At 38.5% G+C, this 22,021-nt stretch overlaps 2 protein-coding genes across 2 annotated transcripts in view; one reads left to right on the top strand and one right to left on the bottom strand.

Annotated features, from left to right (window-relative positions):
• The first annotated feature begins 897 nt into the window (after positions 1 to 897).
• LOC149020444 (structural polyprotein) lies at positions 898 to 4,808 on the top strand. Its single transcript, XM_089148583.1, has 4 exons — positions 898 to 1,091; positions 1,205 to 1,328; positions 3,029 to 3,334; positions 4,043 to 4,808. The coding sequence occupies exons 1-4, from the start codon at positions 976 to 978 to the stop codon at positions 4,157 to 4,159; spliced, it is 663 nt and encodes a 220-aa protein (XP_089004709.1). The 5' UTR covers positions 898 to 975; the 3' UTR covers positions 4,160 to 4,808.
• Positions 4,809 to 5,356: 548 nt separating this feature from the next.
• MOS14 (ARM repeat superfamily protein) overlaps positions 5,357 to 22,021 on the bottom strand; it is a 52,818-nt gene continuing 36,153 nt past the window's right edge. The window contains exons 21-27 of the mRNA XM_089148582.1: positions 21,934 to 22,008; positions 21,801 to 21,855; positions 10,241 to 10,360; positions 10,064 to 10,156; positions 9,847 to 9,992; positions 6,127 to 6,304; positions 5,357 to 6,021 (exon numbers count right to left, since the gene is read on the bottom strand). Of these exons, the coding sequence (XP_089004708.1) occupies positions 5,743 to 6,021; positions 6,127 to 6,304; positions 9,847 to 9,992; positions 10,064 to 10,156; positions 10,241 to 10,360; positions 21,801 to 21,855; positions 21,934 to 22,008 (946 nt within the window). The 3' untranslated portion in view covers positions 5,357 to 5,742. The remainder of the gene's footprint in view (positions 6,022 to 6,126; positions 6,305 to 9,846; positions 9,993 to 10,063; positions 10,157 to 10,240; positions 10,361 to 21,800; positions 21,856 to 21,933; positions 22,009 to 22,021) is intronic.

Genomic DNA, 22,021 nt, shown 5'->3' with positions numbered 1-22,021 from the left:
AAGCAATTAAACCTAGGAATGTTTGGCTCCAGTGTAATTTACAACCCAAAAGCAGCTTCAAGTAACTCAACTCCTTAATTCCTACAAATAGTTTTCCATCATGTTCGTTAGAATCCTCAATTCAATATATCAAGAGAATTAATAAAAATAAGACTTCAAATAAATACAAAGCATAGCGCCATGACGTATTCACTTCAGCATTGTAAACGTTGTAGGCATAATAATTTTCAGCACCAAGTAGGAAAAATTGAGTAGGATGACTTATCAGAGTTTGTTTAGTAAGTATGGAAACTTCAAATATCTATTCTTAGGCTAAAGTGTTGTTAAACCAAATGTCACAGGTTAGAATTGAGTGTAAGGTTATTTTAATTAACACATAAATAATAGGAGAAAAAAATTAGAATTTTATCGGACTATTCACATTTAGTCAACAGATCTGACTATTCAGATTTAGTTAACATATTGATACGCCTTCGGCTACCCCTCCCCTATTATTAAATATAAAAAATAATAATTACATTCATCGACACTTTATGGGCAACATGGTCATTTTCAAACCAACAGAAATGACGTAACTTGCAATTTCACAAAAAGTGTAAAGTACACGCCATACAAGTCGGGAATTATAGTTAAGTGGACGCCTTACAAAAACTCTTTATTTTACCATAAATTATGAAAATAGTATTATATATATTTTTTTAACGTTCAAAATTTAACTTACGATGTGGAATCACCACGAAAACTTCACGCGGAAAATTTCATTTTCACCTCAAAACAAACAAAGCCGTCGTGAGGTTCAGACAGTCACGGGTATTTCAGGAGTGGAAGATACAGGGTCACTTAGGACATTATATAAAGCATGAGTACAAACTAGAAACTACAAATTCACTTTTCAATTAACTTCTACGAGTTTATTATATTGGGGAGAATTTCAGGGAGAGAGGCAAAGAGGAAGGAACGGAGGGTAGAAAGGCCATGGCGTCTTCAAGGCCAACGTTTTTCTTTCCCTTCCCGGTCCTTCTTATAGCCATCTTCTTGATCTTCAATTGTTCTTCTTCCACGCAGGCATCTTCACTATTAGCAGACGAGAGGTAACTGGAGCTTTTCAAATTGTTTCTGTATTGGCTTAGGGGTGATCGCTTTCGACATTTTTTGATGTTTAATTGCTGAAATTAGGGTTTTGATTTGGTTTACTTACTATTAGGCATGGAGAAATTCGAAGAGGAAGGCTGTTGGAGATGAGTTTCAGGGAAACTGCGGAGGGAACTAACGCTACCTTTGATTGTTCTCCTTCTGGGCCCTGTGTTGCCTGCCTCTACTCCGAGAAGGTGAGAACTCGAAAATTTTGTCTGAGAATTCCTTTTTTTTCCCTTTTCCGGGGGATATTTTCTCTTTTCTTAGTTAAAATACGCCTTATTCTCTGTCATTCTAATTGATCCAAACTGATGTAATTGATTCTGGAAATCCAAGTATCATTAGGCTTATAACCAGATCTCGACTGCTCTGGGCTTGATCCCGTCTAAAACGAAGTAGTTAATGCCGTAAAAAAGATAAACAGGTCGTCCTTAAACTGCGGTTTTTAGTTAACCTTTCCTGCATACGCGAAGTGCATAACGAAGTTGCATTTCATTAAGGTGGCTAAGAAAGAGCTATGTATCATATATAATACCGGCAATTGTTTGCAGTGGATTTGAAACATATGATCACGCTTTAACGCATACATGTGGTTTCGTGTGGCATGCAATGACTGGCTTGTTATACAGTACTTACGCACTGCGTGGAATTTTGTGTATAAAATTTATTATGTGTGCAGACGGATACTCTGTAGGAGGATTAAAGAAGGCTATCAATGCTTGTAAACGTTGGCATAGTTATTCTTTTGGTTGTCAATGCGGGCCTCTTAGAAATATCAAAGTTTTGGGACAAGGAAGGCCTCTTCAGTTAGAGCACCCCCTTAAAATACATGTCATTGACTTACTGATGGTGTGAGAGTAGATCTTTTGTTTCTTTACTGTCAAAGAGAAAGAAGGTGGATGTGGGATTGGTTTGGGGTGGAACTGTGATGTGTACCTCTATAGACCAGGTCTTGGCACAACTTCAAGGCTACTATAGTGCAACTTATTGGTCATAGGTTTGAGTCAGGAAACAGCCTCTCTGCAAAGTAGGATTAGGGCTGTGTACATTATGAATCTCCTAGGACCTTTTGGTGATGAGAGCCTTGTGTACTGGGTACATCTTTTTCTCTGTGATGTGTAGCTTTTCCACTGCATTTGCCTTCCTAGCAAAACCTGAAGGGATCTATTAGTTGTCATATGTTGTTCCCAGAAGGAGTGGGACATATGAGAAATCAACCTTCTTGAAATGAGTGTCTGTGCCCAATACCAAGTTTATATTCAACTATCTCATTTGCGTGTATATGGGCTCTTCTTTTTATCTCACGGAAAACATGAAAAGTTGATTACCTTCAAGGAGAAGGTATCCTGTCTGAAAAACATAGATTGGCAGGAAAACAGAATGAGTTACAGGGTTAATTGGATCTGTTGTTGCGGCTGATGCCACATCTGCTGTATTTTGTATAAGAACCTATTTCTCTAGATATCGATTATGGATCTCTTGTCAATGACAATATCATTTCATGAAGCAGATTCTTAGCTGTAATCATCTTGAAATATCAGGTATGAAAGCATATTGCTCATCAAATTAATATTAATGTGCCAGATGAGGGAGGCAGTAATATGGGGCAAATTAGGGCTGTTAGCAGGGCCAGAGGAACCAAGAATTGACATTGGTTGGACCAGCGAATGAAGATGTGATTAGCTTAATTTGTAGCAAGATAGCCTTAAGTGGTGGAATAACTAACATGATATAAGTAATCAAAAGTTAAATAGCCAATGCTGTAAAATATATGTGTAGCTATGGCATGCACTGTGTGGGGAATTTTGAATACTTTGATAAATAGGCAAACTCTTGCGATCCTCCTTAGCACTTGTTATTTATTGTACTCAGTTTTAGTTTGTGATTGTTGTAGAGTGTTGAGAAGTACCACTGCAGCGAGACTGGCTATCACATTCCATTCAAATGTAAAGAAATTCAACATGGTCGCAAGGTTGCAGATAACAAAGAATCCAAGAAAACACGATCTCTTCTGGATAACTCCCACAATGAAAAGGAAATCCAGGAAATCTTGCTGGATCCAAATGAACATAGTTCAATTATGTATAGAAGATTTTTAGAGGACTCGTCCAAGTCAGAGAGTGGGAAACAAGCTTATCTCACTTACAGGAGCTGTAAACCAGCAATTAATGAAGAAAGGCTGTCAGTGCTTGGTTTTGAGGTAACTAAATGTATTATGGTTCTCTTTTAGCCAATTCCCCTGTTAGCTTCTTCCATATTTTCTGTTATCAGCATGTTACATACAATTTCTCATTCTTTATTGAACGAACCTCATGCTAATTTGTCAGCATGTCATTACTGCCTTTGCAAAAAATTGTTTGGTTTGGACCAATTTTTACCATGCTAAAGTTGACTCAAACCACTAATAGAAAGATGCATCCAAGTATGTGTCAAATTTATCCATGTTTGAAGTTGACAATTAAATTGTCACCCCAGATGTATGATTTAGGATTTGGATATACATCTTTCAGTCTTGTTAGTTTGGGATTCAGCATATGGAAATTAAAAGCCTATGGACCTTTGAGAGTACTGTAAGCTTTGCATATTTTTGTCTTATGCAAACAAAAGAAGCTTAGTGTATGTATAACTTGTGTGTGTAGAGATTAGAATTTATATGCATTTTTTCTGCCTTATCCTCTGAATCCAATTCACAACTCATGCTATGGAGCTAGAGCAGGCTGACCTGCAGTATTTTGCATATTCTCCTCAACATTCATGATGCTGATCTATGGCAACCTAGTTTTGAGAACCTTAATGATCAATCTTCACTATGGTTTCAATCATGTTTATGACTTTCCAACATTGGCTATACAGTAATACCTTGAGTCAGTGTGTACTGATTGCTTCTATCATGTTTTCTTCTCTGCAGAGTATTATGCTGTTTTTATTGTTTGTTAGTTATTCATCTGTATACTTCAGACGTAAACGGGCTGCCGCCATGTCAGGGGCTGGACCAGTGAGATTACCAACCAACTCTAGATTCTGAGTTGATAGAAACAGGCAGACATTCTCTTGCAAAGGTATTCTTTTCTTGAAAAAATTGACCAAGGAATGATGTTGAAAGCGTCGTCATGGAAGAAGCTGCAACTCTGAGTGGTTCTTTTGGCCTTCTCCACCCATTTCAGTATATGTGCACTGTCTTGGCTTAGAACCTTTTCCTTCAACCTTTTTCTCTTCTATATTTTTGCATATTTCGGAAATTCTCAGTTTCAAGAAAGGCTTGTTTTTATGTTGAGGGTCTCTGTCTACGCCTTTTGACCCAGAGTGTGCCGTGGGAGGTGTCATCAACTACAAGCCAAACATAGAGTTCCGTATGCCCTGGGTTGCTTTCCATAGCTGGGACTACAATGTCAACCGACAGCCACGGGTGTGTATACCAGACCTTGCCCTTGTGAAACTGAATCCGCAAATGATTATTTGCATCAGGTGCAGCACATAATATAGCAGTAACTTGTATTTCAGGAAATGTTGAGCAACACATTTTCTTTCATTCGACATGTTTTAACAATCTTTTATTGGCTAAATTTATCAATTTTGCTGCTGTATTTTTTGCATGCTACACACTACCATTGATGTCAAATATAAATTTTCAGTTAACTACATGTATTTGTCATTGTAAAGTATACAGATGCTACCCGACCTCATATTAGGTGGATTGTTATTTATTGTTATTATTTGTAAACAATTTATGTTAGGTTGAAACTCGACTCCTATACGTCTTATTGGTCGAACAAAGACCCAGTTTCATCAGTTAGTGAAGCACTAGATTGGATGTCTATATCAACAATTTATGTTTAAAGTTTTGGGTGCAAACACAGTTGACCAGCAGCTGGTCGCGGGCTCTCCCCCTTTCAAGAGCCTTACCCTCTTATTTGGTAGGATTAGGGGCTTCTTACTTCCCAAATAAAACCTCCTACGTCTATATACAAACGTAATGCTGGTTCATCAAGAATATGCAAGAAAATCGATATTCAATTGTCAGTTAAATTCAGGGAATCTTAGGGAAAGCCCTCAAGTTGCCATATCCTCAGCTTCCTGCAACAATCATTCGTGGAAGTACCAATTATGTTCGTTGGAATTTACATGTTTGGCTATCTACCGAATTGTGATCAGAAAAAACGAGTTCAAGTCGGAACGCCTTTAGTTGTACAATAAAAAGAATGAACGCCTTTGGCACCAGTGGCAGCAATAATGTAGGGGGTGAGGAGGGACAACGAAAAGATAAAAAAACTGGAGACAACAGAGAACTTTTCATGACGTTTTTTATGCTGATTCTTACACTAGCCTCAAAGCCAAGCTCTATGGTTGACATTTAGATAACCAGAATAAATTGCACTTGACCAACAACGGTCACGGAACCCAAGGGAAAAAAAAAACCATCCCACAACTCTCTCGCTCACTATTGACAGCTTCTCGACAAATGGTGAACTTAACACTCAACCTTCCCATCCACACCCACACCCAACCTCCCAAGAAAAACGAAGGAGAAAAAATGACAATAATACAGCCAAATGATTCACTCAATAAATGATACCTATGTAAACCAAAATCACCTCATATGTTACACAACTAGGATACAGGTGCAAGATTCAACTCAAGTGGTCTCAAGGCTCCTTGTACGATCTCTTGAACTGTCCGGTTGCGACGGCAAACATCTGAAAGCTCCTCAACGGGAGCTAATAGGGCATTGATTTCGGCTCCTGCTGCTGCTTCTGATAATGCTTGAAAGAACCTTGAACGCTCCACCTGAGTCACAGCTGTCAATGGTATCAATGAAACACACTCTTTTACCCAATCGAGTGCCTTGGAGCCATAAGTTCTAGTAAGCGACAGCAGGGCATATGATACCTGAGGACAGAAGTTGCAGGTGTTTACAGCATGCGTGTGTGAGAGTTGCAGGTGTTTCCAGAGTGTGCGTGTGTGTGAGTGTGTGAGAGAGAGCATCTTATTTACCGTCTCCAATCGTGAACTTGGAAGTGCCCCAGCTAATGAGGCTATGAGTATTCTGGTGAGGCTTGCACCTCGAGGGATTACAACAGAGTCCCTAATTGATGAGAGCTCTGCTCCCCAGCTGGATTTTGAAAGATCAAAGATATCGGTTAAGAAAGTCAATATGGAAATGCAGGCCTCTCTGCAAAAGAAAGGATAAATGTCAGCTTATAGTTACCAATCACTTCACTACAGTAATTGCAAGGACAATGCTTGTCAAAATCATCAAAACTTTTCTGAATAGCATTCATGCTGGCTGATGAATTAGTAGAGTGAAATTATATTGATGCCTAGGATTGAAAACTATCTTCTGTATTAATACCAAGGTATTAAATTTCGCAAAATCTTGGCAATTTAGGTGTTTCGGAGGACAATAACAAAATGATGGCCAAAAATAAAATGTTTGCAATTTTGGTCTAAATTTTGGCAAAATCTCACCAAAATTTCAGTGAAATTTCATTGTGACAGTCCTTATCCTTACGACACTTTCTTTAAGATGGGTTGGCTGTTTTATGAGGATGATGCTACCTATAGAAGGGTAGGTGTCTGACTATATGGAGCACTATATGAGTTCAAAATGATACACTATATGAGTTCAATAATCAATGATATGGGCTGAGAATGTCCACTATTTGCAGAAGTAGGCCTACGGGGTTGAGACGATGGAGCCACCAAGGCACAACAACTATTATTAGGTTATTCATAGGTTTGATGTGTTTGTAAATTTGTAATTTGTAATTCATTCATATACTGTTATGTTATAGACTTGTACTGTTTTAACCGTGTACTACTGACTACTATACTACCCTTGTACTTGACTACTTGTATATTGAATTTTAGTTCTTGTCTTTTTTGTTGCATTTTAATGAAGATCTTAGCGTTCTCTTGCATCATATCCATATTTACATTGGCTATAATTCATGTTCCAGACTCCCAATTTTGCCTAAATATAGGCGAGCATGTGCCGATCATGAACACTACTTTAGGTTAGCTTTAGGCAAAAATAACACCCCCGTGTGTTTATTGGCCTCACATTAGGCTGGACGCCGAAAACCAAGCCGGAATGATCCCAAAAACCCAAGAGATGAAGGGTTGAAATTTACCAAAAAGATTCCAAAATTTCGGTACGTACTGAGATGACTGAAATTTCGAACCTTGATTACAACACTTCAACCATGTCTATGGGATTAGCACTAGCTTTTCTAGTTCAACCTTTTGTTTCAGTGTCAACTCCTCTATGTACCTTGGCTTTGGTGATGTACAGTAGCAAATATTTTAGCAGGCTCCCAAGATATGTGGTTTAATTTTAATCTATACTTAATACAGCAAAGAATAGAAGAATGGTTTTGTTGTGGGAGGATGAATCTCCTAGCCTAGTTTGGGTTCTCCTCAAATCCGGTTCTCCTGGAATCAAAGAAGTGAGAGTGGGCCGTCATTGAGGACGAGAAGCCACCTCCAATGATTAAGTCAGTCTTTGAAGAAGAAAGTGCGAATCACTCCTAGGAGAATAAATGCTCAAGGAGGATGCAGGAGATTTTATGGAGAGAACGTTCTTGGTGGAGTTAAGGAGAGTAATGGCTAGAGAGTCTCCTCCTTTACCTGCATAATCAACCGCTATTTATAACGAACCTTCAGCCTCTGGGGACCTCAAGATGTGAGTCGGCCTCTTGAGGGAAAAGTGAACGGTGGAGATGGCCTCTGGCCATGAGTAACGTTGTGCTCTGATTAGCGCAATTCTTTGGACAACTGTTGATCCCTTTAGGGCCTGTTTGGTTACATGAATCTAGAGATTTCAAATCTCTGGATTCATGAATCTGAGAATTTTACCCGTTTGGTTGTAAAAATCTCTAGATTCATGAAATCTAGAGATTCACATTTTTACACTAAAAACGTGAATCTGTAGATTTATGGGTAAGGGGTGAAATCCAGAGATTTCAAAAAAGCTATACATTTGTACATTCACAAAAATCACGTCAATCAAATAATTTTTTAGGATGAATCCACAAATTTCATTCCACAACCAAACATCTAATTTTATAAATTATAACTCCATAGATTTGAAATCTATAGATTTGAAATCTCTAGATATTTGAAATCTCCAGACTCATGTAACCAAACAGGCCCTTAGAGAATTAGGGAGTCAACTCAAGCGTCACCCTGATGGGACGTTGTTCCTTGGTTGAGGAGACAATTGAGGTGCTTTGTAGTACTTGAGACAACTTCAGCGCAAATGAGAAGCTTCCAAGCTGTCTTGAACACTAAACGAAGCTCAGGGCATTTATTACTGAATTAAATGCTGAGGGATGATGTTTGAGAGAGGATACTCCAAATCCCTTATCTTCCGCTAGCTTGGTTGAAAAGCCACAGGGTGACAGCGATTGTCATCGAGCCCTGCCACCCCTGTTTTTCCTGCTACCACCCATCCTGAGAAGAGCCACTGTCTTGACTTGGCCAGCGAGTCTTGCTCACATTGGTTCTTGAGTCTCTGGTCTGATTCGGCCGGCTTCTTCCGGTTCAGCGGTTCATGCCGAGTTGTCCATAACAGATTGTGAATGGGCTTTCTCAACTCATCAGCCGACAGCCACATCTTAACAGGAAGGAGGCCTAGAATTAAGCTACCTCATCAAAGAATGAGGACCTGACCTAGGCATTTCATCCAGTGGGAAAATTCCAGGATCTTGGAAGAGAAATAAAGCCACATTACTGTTAGCAAGGTGGTGAAGAGTATACAAAATACTTGTTCCGTAGTCCTAAATTTATAAAAGTTAAATGAAGTCCTCTTGAAAAGAATAAGAATTGAAGCGAGTCTATTATCTACTGGATATCTCTCACACGGCAATGGACTGTATTCTTTTGTGTGGTTGATCAATTGTTTCCTGGTACAGCCTATACTAGTATTTCATGGGGTTCATCTCCATTGCTAAGAAGCTTTCATCCAGCTCACCATCCTACTTCCCCAATACTCCATCCATCCTCCCCCTCCCCCCAGAAACAGGAAAAAGAAGGGAAACGCATCTGGCTGAGTTTATTTGTTTTGTATTGAAGTCCTCCCCTTCCCCACTTCACCCACTTACCAATTTCCCCCTCCCCCTCCACCACGCTCATTTCAGTTTGGGCCATGGCCTGGCCCAATTCCTAACTCATATGGCAAAATGTATAAGTATGTTCACCAAAGAAAAGTTCAGGCACCAGGTGGGATTCAAACCCAGCTTCAGTTAGTAGTGGACGTGCACATGCACAAACTCAAAAACTAGAATATGCAAATTGGGCTGGGGCTAGGGCAGGCTGAGCCTGAGGCGTCAATCCTACCCCAGCATGGCCCAACCTTAGATTCAATTGGATCGACATACTAAGATCCTGCATTATGATAAAGTAGAAGATTAAGATCAGATTACCAAAGATGGTAGAGCAGACCACTCTGCAATCTCTTCCTTGCCGACTCAATTACTTCTCAGAACTTTTTGGAGACACTCTTAACAAATATGCATAACACAAAAAGGATGAACTCCTACCACGTGGTAAACCCTACTCCGTGACCAGTACTACTTCCTAATTTTGGGACACAAAACATTACTGCTACCGTCCGTCGCCAGTTCAAAAATAAAACATTTCTAACTTTGTTATGTGAACATTACTATTGCATCCTATTGTTTGTTTAGAAATAAAACAATCAAAAGGACATACCTGTGTTGCACTGTAATCCCAACCATTGAACAGTCAACCAACGACGGAAAAATGTTTGAAGGAACAAATATGTGAGGACAATAGCGTATACATCTTGATGCCAACAAAAAACAGTCATCTGCTATGTCCGGTCTAGCTGTAAAATCCTGCAATGTGAATGATACTAACATTGATAATCACTTATGGCAAAGGCAATTAGCCAAAGTCGAGGATAAACCTGTATTTTCATCAGTAAGTGTGTCGTATGGCTGAAAAGAGCTTCAATTAAACTTTTCAGGTAGCTTGCACAAGAAGGGTCAGAACCAAATATCTGCAGCAACCCAGGATATACACTTATTAGATCAAAGTAGTTGGAAGAGTCAAATAATTTAAACATTTGAGCATCAACACAGACCTTTATCACTTCACTTGAGAGATAAAGGAAACATGGTTGATGGTGTAGTTGATATAGGCCTTGAATCTCCTCTAGCATTGCTCCTATAGTGACTCCCATAAACCTTCCAGAAGTCCTCAACTTGAAAGATATTAATGGTTTGGCATCAGTCTTAACAATTCATCACACAGAAAATAATCAAGTCTATGGTGTATTGAGAACAGAAATAGGCAAAAGTAAAATTGTCAAGTTTCTTAACACACGCTTGATATAATCACATGGATGTGTATCAGGCCATCTTGCCATCTCAGCTTGGAGATACCAACCACCTCCTGAAGGGTTTTATCCATCCTTAAGAATATCCTTTCTTTCTACTCAGATGGTCCAAAAGTGAGCTTAAATCAAATTTATACCTTTCTGAGGGGAACACCAACTGCTAATGCCCCATCAAGTCAAGGAAAATTATGGAAGTCAATTAAGTCAACAGGAAAGCACAGACAAACCTCAAAAAAAGAAATCATGCGAAGTGCAAAACTGTGTAAAAATATATCGTAACCTAGCCATTGTTTGCGAGTTGTCACATGCTATCGTAACCTATTCATGACTACTTCCCTGGCCAGAGCTTTGTACTTGGGAGATACATGAATTTCCAGATGAATTTTACAGAAAGAAAAATGAGAAGAGGGTACAGTTTATCTGAGAGGAAAGTAGGAAACCAGAACAAAGTTTTAAGTTTTAAGGCATAAAGTTCCTATACGTAGTTTAAGTTGCAGATTCAATCAATGTTCTTCTGATCCTAAATTTCAAATATTGATTCATTCTCTGCACATCAAAAGTTTGATATGCAAGTAATCTGGCTCCAAACTCTTGCAAAAATTCTATTTCTCAATGCTTCTTTGGAGATGCCAGATACTTCCCAAGTAGGCTCTATCTACATTCTGTTCCATAAAACCACTAAAAATAGATCATTACAGAAAATAAATACCCAAGAGACCATTAGGTCTAGGTTGGGTGTAGAGACCCTCTACACCAGCAACTACAATCGTTGGTTTAGGTTTAGTTTATTTTGAATTCCGTTGTTCTTTTTTTAAGAATTATTATTTGAACTTTGAAGTAGTAATTCCCAGATAAAGGCTCAAGTCATCTAGCCTAAGTCTTATGTCACCCAATAGGGCTATGTATATTGATGTAATTGCTCAGTTGAGCCAAGGATTCGGTTAATGAAAGTTTATTTTGAGCACTGTTGCTTTGTGAGTTAGTGTTACTAATTCCCTACCTCTCCTGCACGATTCCCCTAAGCTGTCTCAATAGATATTCATTGAAGAAGGTTCAAGATTGTTGAAAATTCTGCAAGTTCCAGAATTATCTAAAGCATTCCAAGGACTATTCTTCTAAAACCACGAGTGATTCTTCTTCTAGTCCTTTAAATGCCAACCCCCAAATACTCTTTCTCTTTTCTATTTTTGTTTCCCTTACAACCCAGCCACTAAATTTATCTCCAGCTTGAACTAACCGTTAGAATCCATTAGAAAGCCATCCCATAGTCTATGCGTACAATCTAATTCTTCCAACTATGAGCATACATGAAAAAAACCATCCAAAAACCAAGATTCCAAACCCTTTCTTGAATTTCGGACTTCCCCAAAATCCCAAATTTCAAACTTAGATACACTCCTATCTTACAATTAAAATTGTCGCAAACTTCAAGGATCATCCGGACATATTATCACCTAAGTTCTCTTTAAGTTTCACTAAATTCCAATAACTTTTCATCCCATATCCCAAGAAACTGGCCCATCCATCCATACCCATCACTCTAAATCTCTCCAGAATTATCCAATCACCACAATCTACATTCTTGTGTATACCAATCAGCTACCCCAAAATCTTAAAACACTTAACCATGGTTGTCAAAGTGTTTGCCTAGGCAGCAAGGGGGTTTTCCAACCACCTTGTTTTGAACCGCTTTGTTAACATGCAGTTTTTTTGCTGCTTTTTCACCTAATTGCTACCACTTTGTTGCCTTGTGCTCCTTATTGCCTCCTAGACACCAAAACAATCACATTTTTGACATTTTGTACATGATAATATTCTTTCTTGATTTTTAAAAAAATCACATTTTCTTCTACAAAGCCGTATACAAACTTAACATTTAGTCATTTTGGAATTGAGAATCAATGAATCATTAAATGTATAAGACACTTATTTGGCATCAAACTATCCTAGAGGTAAGTAAAAATGCAAAATCACTACTTTCATTTTCATATTTATAATTTGATATAGTTTATAGTCATATGTTATGATGCTTGATGATATGAACTTATGTTTGTGTTCTTTTTTGAATATTCTTTCATAATTATGATTCTTGAATGCTTGTTCTTTTTGGATGAATGTGATTCTTGAATGTTTGTTTAGCTTATAATAGAAATTTATCAGCATAAAAGTAGTCGTATTGAAAAAAATTGACCCAACCTCTTTGGTCGCCTTATTGCCACAATCGCCTAGTTGGAACCCCAACCGCTTTTGTCGCCTTGACAACCTTGCGCTTAACTGTTTGTTGAGATCTTGGAAAGCTGGTCCCTAGTTGAAACTTTTTCAACCTAGGGCTACATTAACGGAAGTTATGGAACTACATTACCTTTTTTGAGATACAGAACTGTTTGTCTATTATGGTATTGATAGTGCAATTCTGCATTGGGATACTTAGGGTTACATTTTTCTTTGCCTTTTTCTTTTGGGATAACTTATTGAGTTCTGACACACTATTTTAAGCAAATCAAAATTTAAAATATAGTAAGGTTATTTCAATTCATTTATGATTCCCTTGTGGTAATACTGATTTACTATTCTTAGTATTTGGAAAATACTTAAACTAGTTTGTCATCTTTCGATCTATTCCCCTTTTCAGCATTTTTAGTAATATACTCTTCATTCACATCCCCCCCCCCCCCAAAAAAAAAAAAAAAAAAAAAGGAGGGCCCTCAATGTTTAGGAAAGTCTAACCCCAACTTTACAAAGATTAATTACAGACTAAGTTTCTCAAAAGTCACCAATCTTCAAAATCTTACAGATTCATGATGAACTCACTAGCGGTGAAAGAGAACTTTTCTTTTTCAGACTGGCCCAAGTAAAGGTATATATTTTTTTATTTTAGTTAGTCCTAACTCTATCTACACTCGGGCTTTCCCACATCATTTATCTGATAGAGAAAAGCATATAACAATGACCGATGAGGGTTCATCATCCAACATGCAACAAGTTACTCTTCTTTTTCTTTCCCTTCAACTCAAAAACTGATATGTTCACATGTAGACCAATGAAAAACATGCTAGTATCTACGAAAGGTTGTACTGCATAAGGCTCCCACATTTAGTGGAGGCTGGGGAGAGTCTAAACTAACACAGCTTACTACTGTTCGCAAGAAGCTGCTTGCAGGACTTGAACGCGCGACCAAGTGTTCAGAAAATGAATATTTGACCAACACACCAAGCACGCCATTTATACTAGAATCTAGTATTCATATTTTCTAAATAAGACAGACGAGGACAATTTAGTATAACATGTCTTAATAATGCAATGGTCTTGTGGGAAGAAAAGGGGGGGGGGGGGAAGGGGACCTTGCATGTGCAGGAAACCTTCATCACTATGTTTGCCCTTAAAAGTTTAGAATAGTTTAACAGGAAGTATAATGTAAACTCAATTGAATGAAAGCCAGAAAGCTAAAATCTTTTATAATTCGGTTACCTAATGTATTTTCACACACACACACACCCAAAAAAAAAGATAAAAGAAAAGATAAAAAAAAGAAAAAGAAAGAAAAAATAAAAGAAAAACAAGAAGAAAAGAAAGAAAGAAAGAAGTAATCACAAAAGACAATCTTGAATTGTCTGGCAGGAATGATGCTTCAAGGTAAGGCTATGTGGTTGCTACTGTTATTTGTCAACCAAGCTGTTAGGGAGAAATCACATATGGGGTGGTTTTCTTGAGATTGGAATTGGGGTCTAAATGTGTAAGGATGAGAAGAAATTTGGAGGAAATGTAAGTAATGATGTAGGGGATGATCCTCCAAGTTCATTGATGTTTTAATAAGTAAATTAGGCTTGATCTAGCTTCTTGTTTTTAGGTTTTTGGGGAATACGAAAATTCAAGAAAATTGTAGTATTTTGAAATTGGCTAGTAAGAAAGGCTTCCAAATCAAGGACAAGAATAATGGGTTAAACAGAAGTTGTGTATCTTGACTCTGGGGTATCCAACCAGGGTATGTAGGACCTAAATCAAAAACAAAAAAGGGGGGAAGAAGGTGAAGATGGGGCTATAATGTGCTAACCTTCTGGTGCTTGAAAGGATGAATTGAGGATGTAGATGGCAAGGCTAAATACGCATCCTGATGCACGAGTGTTGGACTTAAACCACCAAGGATCCCAGGAATTGGACTTTCAAATACAAGTTCCCATCCAAACACCAGATTATTACTCCAAACACAACAACAGCAAGCCTCATCCCAACTAAATGAGGTCGGCTACATGGATCCTTGCCTTCAAATCACAATTCTATTTGAGGTCATACTTGATACAAAGCCTAAGTCATGCATATCCTTTCTCACCACTTCTCCTAAGGTTATCTTATGGCTGCCCCTATCTCTTCTAGTTCCTTCGATTTGGACTCACTTCAATGTACAGGGGCATTTGAATGCCTCTGAACATGGCCATGCAACCTCAATTGACTTTCTTGTAGCTCACCTTTTCTCTGAGCTACTCCTACACCAGCTTTGATATGATCATTCCTTGCTTTATCCTTCCTAGATTTGCCACTCATCTATCTTAGCATTCTCATTTTTGCTACATTGAGTTTATCTAATATGATGCTTCTTAATAGCCCAACACTTTGGATCATACAATACAGTAGGTCGTATGTCGATTATATAAAATTTTCCTTTGAGCTTTGAAGGAATATGCCCATCACACATTACCCCAGACGCATATCTCCACTTTGTCCACCATATTTTAATTCCTTAGGAAACATCATTCTCTATATCACCTTCTTTATTTATGATTGAGCCAAGATCCAAAAAGTAATTGAATTTGTGGAATCTCCTTCCCATCAAGTTTTACCACCTTGCCATCCGTCTGATCATAGAGTCTCATGACCAAAGTCATGCACCATTTTGTCTTTGTTCTACTTAGCTTAAAGCCTTTTGATTCTAAAATTGTTCTCTATGTTTCTAACTTGGTGCATCCCTACTTGTGTCTCATCTACACAAAAAAAAGTGGGGGAAAAGAAATACTCCAAGGAACCTCATCTTGGACATCTTTGGTTAATTCCATTACAAGTGTAAACAAATATGGGCTTAGAGTTTTCCCTTGATGTATCACAACTGTAATCGGAAACTCACCTTGTCCCCCCACCATTCTTGCACTTCTTTTTTTTTGGATGAATAAATTATCATTACCAAGTACCCCAAATTTTATTTTATTTTTATTATTATTATTATTATTTGCGCGGGGGGGGGGGGGGAAACCTTCAAGGGTAGACTGGAAGAAGGAACCTAAGCCCTATGTAACAACAATAAGCCTATTCCTTGGGCTAACCTCAAGAAGCAAATTGGGGGGGGGGGAATTGAAGCTTAGAGGAGACATAAATGGAAATGTTTTTGCTCCTAACTTGTCACTGAATCATCATGCATATCTTTTACTATGCCCACATATATACTTGCCAAATTATTTTCCTCTGGTAATTGCCAAATTAACATTCTAGTACCAAATTCTTTCTCAACAGGAAATGTTCTAGGGACTCCACCATAACTTATTCCTAAGTCAATAAAGACCATATGGAGATCTTTCTTACACTATCTATACTTTCTCATAAGTCTCCTAATAAGGTGAATAGCTTCCATTGTAGGTCTCCTTGCCATAAAACCATATTGATTCTCCAAAATAGTGGTTTCTTGTCTCAAACGGGTTTTAATTACTCTTTACCATAATTTCATGGTAAAACTCATCAGTCTTATGTCTCTATAAGTTATTACAATGATGTAGCCTCAATAGGATGAGGGCCAAAGTTTAGGATCAATTAGGGGATCAATAGGCAAATTAGGGTTTCTAAAACACTACAGCTAAGGCTTTAATGGTTGTTTAGGGTTTTTGGGGTTTGTAAAAGAGGTGCACAGGATTTGGTTTAGGGTCGATAGGCTTAGGATTGTTGAAAGTCTAAATTTGAACCTTGCTGTTTGGTTTCAAATTCAAGTTTCAGAAGTCTAGGGTTTTGGGATTAAATTTATAGGCTTTTTTGCAGGTAACAAAGGCAAGGATTGGGATCAAGTGCAAGATAGAGATGAGGGGTTGTGACTTGGTGGACAGAATTAGGAGATATGGGATTCTAGGGTTTAGGGAAGAAGGGTAGGGCCGAATGGGTTGGGGAAGGGAATTAGGGAGGGACAAAGGAGGAGGAAGAAGATAGGGGGCTGGGGGTGCTTGCATACCAGTTGAGGAGGTTGTGGACGAAAAAGGAATGAGAGAATGCCAAAAAAGAAAGCTGCTATAGGAATTCCTGCACTTGAGAAACCCTAATACCCTACTCAATCCTTGCTCCCTTGCTATGAACTCTTCTTCAATAATTTTGTTTGTCAAAACTGATTTGTTGCAAGCAATAGGTTGTGCATTTACAGCCTTTATTGTAAACTCCTACTAGGACTTAACTTTAAAAGCAAAAACTAAAAGGACTTCTATTATAAATAGAACTCCGAACTAAAATAGGACTGCTGCTTAACTTAACATAGACCAACTCAAATAACAAATCAAAGACAAAACTGGACTCCGAAGAAAATTCTGACTATAACTAGACCTAGTTATGCTAGGCTTGGACTGCCCAAAATGATAAAAATGCCCTGGCTGTTGAACCATGCTGCTTGGCAGTGTCGTGGGCTGTTGGGCAGCAACCCTAGGCACTGGTCCTACATCATATAGCTTTAAATATCTCATTGATTTTTGTAATTTGGGACCAAGGTTGTCAAGGGGACCAAAGGGAGCTTCACCTAGGTGATTAGGCGACAAAGCGGCGCCTAAGAGGCAATAAGGCGACCAAAGCGGTTGGGTCAATTTTTTCCAATAAAACTACTTTCTATAATAAGCTAAAAAAACATTCAACAGTCACATTCATCCAAAAAGAAAGCATTCAAAAATCATAATTATGAAAAATTATCCAAAAAAATAACACAAAAATAAGTTCATCTCATCAAGCATCATAACAATGACTAAGTACTAATAGGGCCAACATGATAAATTAATAGATCTTTGGACAAAAAAAAAGATAAATTAATAGATCTTATTATTCCGATTTCCAAGTCATTGTCCATTTAATGTTTCATTAATTCTTGATGTTGAGTATGACTCATGCTTCACATTTTGTTCCCGACGGGCATGGGGATCCCGCTCAGGTCACTTTGGGCCTCAGAGTTCCTTTGCAATTTGGACATCGACTCCGAAATGACTAAGACACTAAGTTATTAAATTTATCTACAACTTTGTAGAATATATTTTGGTTTTAAAAAAAAAGAAAAGTTAAAGAAAAAAATTATGTACAAAATGTCAAAAAAGCGAGTGTTTTAGCATGTCTATAAGGCAATAAGGCAAAAAAGGGCAAAAAAAGCACTTCAATTAAGCGGTTCAAGACAAGGCGGTTGAAAAACCGCCTTGCCACCTAGGCGGACGCTTTGACAACACTATTTGGGACCATGATGCTTCCCCTCCATTTGCATTTTCCTTGCACTCATAATCTTATTAAACAACTTAGCTAGCCAAGCTAGCCCGTAAGCTCCAAAACTCCTCCATTCTTATATTAGGATTTAATCAGGACCTTGTGCCTCACCTACTTTCATCCTCCCTAGAGTTTTTTTTTTTTTTTTTTGGTTGGGGGAGGGGTCATAATTTTTTCAAAAATTGGTTTCATGATGAATGGTGTAATCTTCCAATTCACATTAGCATAGGAAAAAAATTTGAGAGAAACTCAAGTTTCGACCGGGTGAAAATGGGAAACCTAGGTGGAAACTGAGAAATTTCGAGGAAACTTGGGATTTTTTCGTGCAAGTTTCGATAGGTTTTAGGGAGTATTTTAGGGTGGGACTCTGCATTTAAGCTAATTAGAATATAAATAATACATTGGCACATGCATTTTGCTAAAAAAAATCAAATGTAAATATGTCATTCAATGTACATAACATCAATGTAGAGTTGTCCAAGAAGTACACTATAAATTTAATTACTTAAGTACATAAACATTCAATATATAATTTCTAACTTCAAAACATCAAATACAAAATAACTGACAATAAAACGAAAGTACACCTCAGTGCCAAGAGGAGTGCCTCGATGCATCCATCCTGTGAGTTGAGTAGTACTATGCCTGTAAAATCCTCTCCTCTAACCAACGAACATAGACATCCCATGACATTTTATGCCTATGGTTGTCAAGGTAATCGACAACTGCAACTTTATAAGTCTGGTCATCAACATGCCTAAGATAACCAATCTGAAGGAATACACAATTTGAATAGGAAAGTCTTGATGGAGGGCGTATTTGTCGCGGTATTTGGGGAAACATGAAAGAAACAAAAATTGAAAACTTGAGAAAGTTATGAAACTTGCTTGCAAGAAAAAGTCTCAGGTTTCCACGAAATTTCCCATGTTTCCCAAGAAATTTGGGAAATTTTTTCTTCTCATGAAGCAGCTGGTCCAGCTAGGTTGAGTTAGGTTTCGAGGTTTCAACGAAATCTCGACGGTTTCGATTGAAACTTCTGATTTTTTCCGATCCCGTAGTTTTCCATTTCAAGGTTCCCAAAATGGGAAATTTCGCAAGTTTCGACTGAATTTTGTTCCATATTTCACAGATACCTTAAGTATGTTGCTTTGTTAGGTTGCAAAAATAATTCCCATCTCCTCTAGATGTCCTCGTCATTTACTAGTATCTTACCATATTCACTTTTAACACATCTTTAACGCCGCTGCTTTGCTCAAACTCATTTGGAAAATCATCACCAAGGAAGATTCCATTTGGGTCAATTGGGTCCACTCATATTTTCTCAAATCCAACTCCTTTTGGACTGTCTCTATCCCCTCTAATCCTTCATGGTCTTGGAGGAAGCTCCTCCTTCTCCGTCCCCGTGCTCTTTCGGCCATCACCACCCACATCTCCTCTGGATCCTCCACTTCTTTCTGGCAAGATCCGTGGCATCCGATGGGTATCCTCCTCTCTCTCTTTCCCGCCCGCACAGTCTATGAATCCCGAATCCCCAAATCCACTTTGCTCTCAGAGTTTATCTCCAATGGTTCTTGGGTCCCTACCCCGCACTATAGTCTCACGCAAGTTTGGAATTCCCTCCCCCCTATTTACCCCCTCCCTCAAGATACTATTATCTGGTCCCCCACTTCCAAATCCTTTACTACGGCTTCGGCCTGGAACCTCCTTTGCTCCCCCTCCCCAGCCCCTCCATGGCCTCCTCTAGTATGGTTTAAAGGTCATATTCCCCGTCATTCCCTCACCCTCTGGAGAGCTTTAAACCTAGCCTTGCCAACACAGTCTTTCCTAATTTCCCGCCAAATCCCGGTGAACCCAAATTGTATCCTTTGTTGGAATGGTATTGAGGACACTGAGCATTTGTTCTTTTCCTGCCCTTTATCTAGTGCCCTGTGGAGAAAAGCCCTTAGTTACATTTGGCCCCATTCCCGTGGTTCATTTGGGTTTGGTCTTGGATTCTGAGCAAATTCGCAGGTACCTCTATTTGCGATCGTATTGGTAAGCTAGTCTTTGGTGCCACAGTCCATCATCTATGGTGGGAGCGTAATCTCAGGCGTTGGAACTCCAAATCCCGCTCTATTGATACCATTTGGAATGCTATTTATTTTGATGTTTCAGCTAGGATTCCATCCTCTCCCCTCCCCCCGGTTGGTGATTCCCCAAGGAACAGGCTCATTGTTGTGTCCTGGGGTCTCAACACCCAAACCTCCCCTTCCAGCTGATGTTTGCCCATGATTTTTGTATTCTATTTTCGTCTCTTTAATAGATTATTTATTCATCCAAAAAAAAAAAAAAAACATGGTCGAGATCTCTACTATTTTTATCTCTTATTTAGTTATCTTATAAATAACTCCCCACCACCTTTCCTTTGTGCCTAACTTATTTTATAGATGATCATATTTCTTCTCCCTTGCTTTTCACCCAATTTTATTAGCTTCATTTCTACCCAATTTATACCTTCGTAGGTCCTATAATCCTTAGTTGTTTGCCATGTCTTAAAGCTAGCATTCTCATTCTTAATGGCTGCTTGAACCTCACCATCTGACCACCAAGTCTCTTCATAGAAATGGTGTTTTTCTTTTGATTCACCAATGACATCTAGCCACCACCTTCCTAATGCACGTAGCCATCTCATTCCACATTATGTTAGCGTCCCCCTTGAATTCCCGCTTTTCTTGTTTGATTATTTTGCTAGTGAAATATTTCAAACAATCTCCTTTAAGCTCCACCACCTTTCCTCTCTCCAAACCACAACCCCCGTGTACACTTTCATAGCCCCTTTGATCTTTCCCAATAGGTCCATTTAGATCCCTCCCAATGATAAGCTTATCACCTTGACAAATTCCTTAAACTAATGTTACTAATCCATACATTCCCAACAGTATAACTTCAAATTTTAATAAAGTCCTACATGAGTTGTGCATGCACTGATTATAATTATGACCTCTATCTCTAGCACAAGCTTGACAGCCGTAACCCTATCGCCTAATCTTTAAACATCCACCACATCCTTCTTTAATTTTTATCCACTATTATGGCTACACCACCTTTTTATTACTTCTATCCATAGTGTACAAATGTTTAAAGTCATCCAACTCCTTTGTTTCTTTTTTACTCTTCAATCTAGTCTCTTGAGTGCAAGCTATACTAGATCTTCTTTTCCTCATAAAATCAATCAATTTAGCGCTCTTATCTGTTAAAGATCCTAGGTACCAAGATGCCAACCTGAACTTACAAGGATTCTACAACCAAACTACTACTCCTAAAAGGGAACAAAAAATTCCAAGGCAAAGCTGAACTGTCTGTCTTGCATTCTCCCCTTAAGGGAGTATATGCCCATATAACCTAAGTTGGCAGAATTAGATCTGCCAGCACCAATGCTGGGCAGCTAGCTGCAGATCCAATAGCCCCATTTGGGCCTCATTTTCAAGATGCAGGTCATTGGATCTGCATCAAAGTAACGATGCATCACTAAACAAGAGAGCAAACCATCTACTTCATGACATCAAGCTCACATATCCAAAAGCTCGGTAATGATAATTATGACTTTGATATAATTTTTTTATTCTTTTTTTTTTTTTTTTTTGGGGGGGGGGGGGTGAAGGGCATTCTAGGGTGTAGGGGCATGTGGTTGGAAATCTTCAATTGAAAGAAATGAAGTTGGGAAAACACTTCTTTGCGGAAACAGGTAATTTTACAAAAACTAGAATCAAATTCATCGCTACCAATTCAGCGAATAAACTTAGCATCAAGACAATCAATATGAAATCTAAGCACCAGAGAGAAAACTCACAGCATATTTACAAGCCCGACATAGAGCCTCCATTGTTCGCATGTCCCACGGGCGGCTGCACGAGAACCAATTAAAGCTCAAGATTGGATGCAATGGTTAAAATTTTGTAGGACAGCTAGTCTAAAATCCTTACTTGTCAAAAATGGCTTTAAAAATTGGCCATAACTTTTGAATTGCATCTGCTACAGCTTCAGGGTGATTTACATACCTGATAAAAGGAT

This window comes from Hakea prostrata, chromosome 3 (assembly GCF_041222555.1).
Source record: "Hakea prostrata isolate BN-2017 chromosome 3, UWA_Hpros_2, whole genome shotgun sequence".
NCBI classification, from domain to species: Eukaryota; Viridiplantae; Streptophyta; class Magnoliopsida; order Proteales; family Proteaceae; genus Hakea; species Hakea prostrata.
Note: the sequence above shows the minus strand (reverse complement) of the source record. Positions and strands in the feature narration are given on the sequence as shown.

Excerpts from the sequence above, each read along its gene's own strand:
- LOC149020444 (XM_089148583.1), top strand. The coding sequence starts at position 976 with ATGGCGTCTTCAAGGCCAACGTTTTTCTTTCCCTTCCCGGTCCTTCTT. Across the intron at positions 1,092-1,204 it reads TCACTATTAGCAGACGAGAG|GCATGGAGAAATTCGAAGAG; the intron begins GTAACTGGAGCT and ends ACTTACTATTAG. Across the intron at positions 3,335-4,042 it reads TGTCAGTGCTTGGTTTTGAG|AGTATTATGCTGTTTTTATT; the intron begins GTAACTAAATGT and ends TCTTCTCTGCAG.